The sequence below is a fragment of the Rhagoletis zephyria genome, unplaced genomic scaffold (assembly GCF_001687245.7).
Source record: "Rhagoletis zephyria isolate East Lansing unplaced genomic scaffold, Rhagoletis_zephyria_1.1 Rzeph_scaffold_48917, whole genome shotgun sequence".
NCBI classification, from domain to species: domain Eukaryota; kingdom Metazoa; phylum Arthropoda; class Insecta; order Diptera; family Tephritidae; genus Rhagoletis; species Rhagoletis zephyria.
In genome coordinates, this window is record NW_016205972.1 from 1 (window position 1) to 2,151 (window position 2,151).

Here is a 2,151-nt window from a genome sequence, read left to right on the forward strand (position 1 = left end):
GAGCACTTTGATGCGGGCGACGAAGAGGAGGAGTCCTCCAATCGTAAGCCTTTTTTGGTAGTTTGATTGTTTCCTACCTATCTGAATAATCACCATCAAATTCTTATTTCTATTTTCCAGAAAACGTCGATCTCAGAGAGTGGGAGATACCCGAACTGCGCGTTCTGGTGAAGAGCGTCGAGCGGGAGGCCCCGGTCAACGAGACCTGCCGCTTCCGGACCTCACTGGACAAGGTGGACTGGACGGCGGTGGCCGCCGGCATGGGCGGAGGCCGCTCCGGTGAGGAGTGCAAACGGGCGTTGAACAGCATCATTCAACAGGTAAGGGGAAAACGTTTCCTTTTCTATTTACCAATGTTTTATATTTCATCATCGACCACTTCAGGTCCGCACCCATCGCACCCTGTCGGAGATTCTGGCAGACGCCAAAGTAGTCGCTGAGAATCCATTTCGAAATAAGCGCACTGGCCGCATCAACCACCCGGACCAGCCCAAGAAGCCGCCCACGCCCTACTTTCTCTTCTTCAGCGAGAAGCGCGCCAAGTACCAGGCGGTCAATCCGGGGATGAGCCCCTCGGAGCTGTCGAGCTTCATGGCCGCCGAGTTTAAAGTCTTGAGCGAGAAGAAGCGAGCAAAGTACCGAAAGAAGTACGACAAGGCAATGGAGGAGTACCGGCAAAAGTATGCCGAGTTTCGCCGCCGTCACCCTGATCTCTTCAAGCGCAATCGAAAACCGGCGGCCACGCCAAATGACCTGGGCGTGCCAGAGAAACCGAGGAAGCCGTTCTACTTTTACCAAACACATCGAATGTCACAGGAGAAGTATCAGGCGATGGAGCCAAAGGCGGCCCGGAAAGCAATATGGACCTCCTGGAATGCCCTCTCCGAGAAGCGGCGCATGAAGTGGATCAGGAAGGCGGTGACGGACCAAGAGCGCTACGAGGAGGAGATGAGCACGTACTGTGCGAAGCACCCCAACTACCTGCGTCCGCCGCCCACGCGAAAGAACGTCTCCGNACGGACCAAGAGCGCTACGAGGAGGAGATGAGCACGTACTGTGCGAAGCACCCCAACTACCTGCGTCCGCCGCCCACGCGAAAGAACGTCTCCGTGCTGACGAGGGAGGAGCAGCGGCTGAAGAACCGGTTTGATGGGGTGCCCGAACGCCCATCTACCTCGGGCTACGCCTTCTTCACCCAGCAGATGATGGAGATGACGGAGATGACGAAGGTGCCCCCAACAGAGAAGTTGAAGATAGTTGGCCAGCTGTGGCGAGAGCTGAGCGAAGATGAGCGGGCGAAGTACAACGCCGAATTTGAGAAAGATCAAGCTCAAGTCGTGGAATGTTTTGACGCCTACCTGAAGGGGCTGCCTGAAGAAAAAAGAGAAAAGGTTTTTTCGGAGCAGCGGCTGAAGAGCCTCAGCAAGCCACGAAAGATGACCAAAGCCCAGCAAGCCCAGTTGCTCTCCTCTGCGTACACCTACTACCAGACGGAGGAGCTGATGAGGATACAGCGCGAGCAGCCCAGCAAAATGAAGGGCGAACTCATACCGGACATCAATCGACGGTGGGAGGCAATGACCAGCAGCGAGCGGCAGGTGTACGTCGACCTGGCCGAGTCGATCAAGAAGTTCCTGCCGGCGGAAAAACCAGGCACCTCGGTGTACCTGGAGCGGTCGCGGAAGAAGGCGGCGGTGAACCTCAAGGAGGTGGAGTTTGTGGAGAAGAGCGGGCTAAGGCGGCCTCCGAAGAATGGCTTTGTTTTGTACAAGAGCGAGTGCGGCTCGAATCCTGAGTTTGCCTCGCTGCTGCCCACCGAGAAGACGAAGCAGATGGCGGCGGTGTGGAAGGTCACCTTTGCTGAGCACCAGCGGCAGTACTATGTGAAGCGGTGCAGGGAGATACGTGACGCCTTCAGTGCCCTGGTGAGAAAGTATGAGGAGGTAAGTTGTGACAAATGAGTTTTGGAGTTAATCAAAAGACTAATTTGTTTTCCTCTTTAGACGAGCCAACTTCCGACACCTGAAGAAGCGGCAGCTGTTCACTGGGGCAAGGCAGTGCCTAACAGTGACAACGCGGGTGCCAACAAGAAACCAGTTCAAAACAAGTCATCGCAGAAGCCGCAGAACAAACAGAAGGCAGCTACCAGCA

General features: G+C 55.6%; 1 protein-coding gene across 1 annotated transcript; it reads left to right on the forward strand.

The window, feature by feature from the left end:
* Positions 1 to 120: 120 nt before the first annotated feature.
* LOC108355700 (nucleolar transcription factor 1-like) lies at positions 121 to 2,138 on the forward strand (the record flags this gene model as incomplete). Its single annotated transcript, XM_017606842.1, has 4 exons — positions 121 to 320; positions 385 to 757; positions 817 to 1,943; positions 2,004 to 2,138. Coding segments are annotated over 4 exons (1,835 nt in total), but the record flags the coding sequence as incomplete, so codon positions are not given.
* Positions 2,139 to 2,151: the final 13 nt, after the last annotated feature.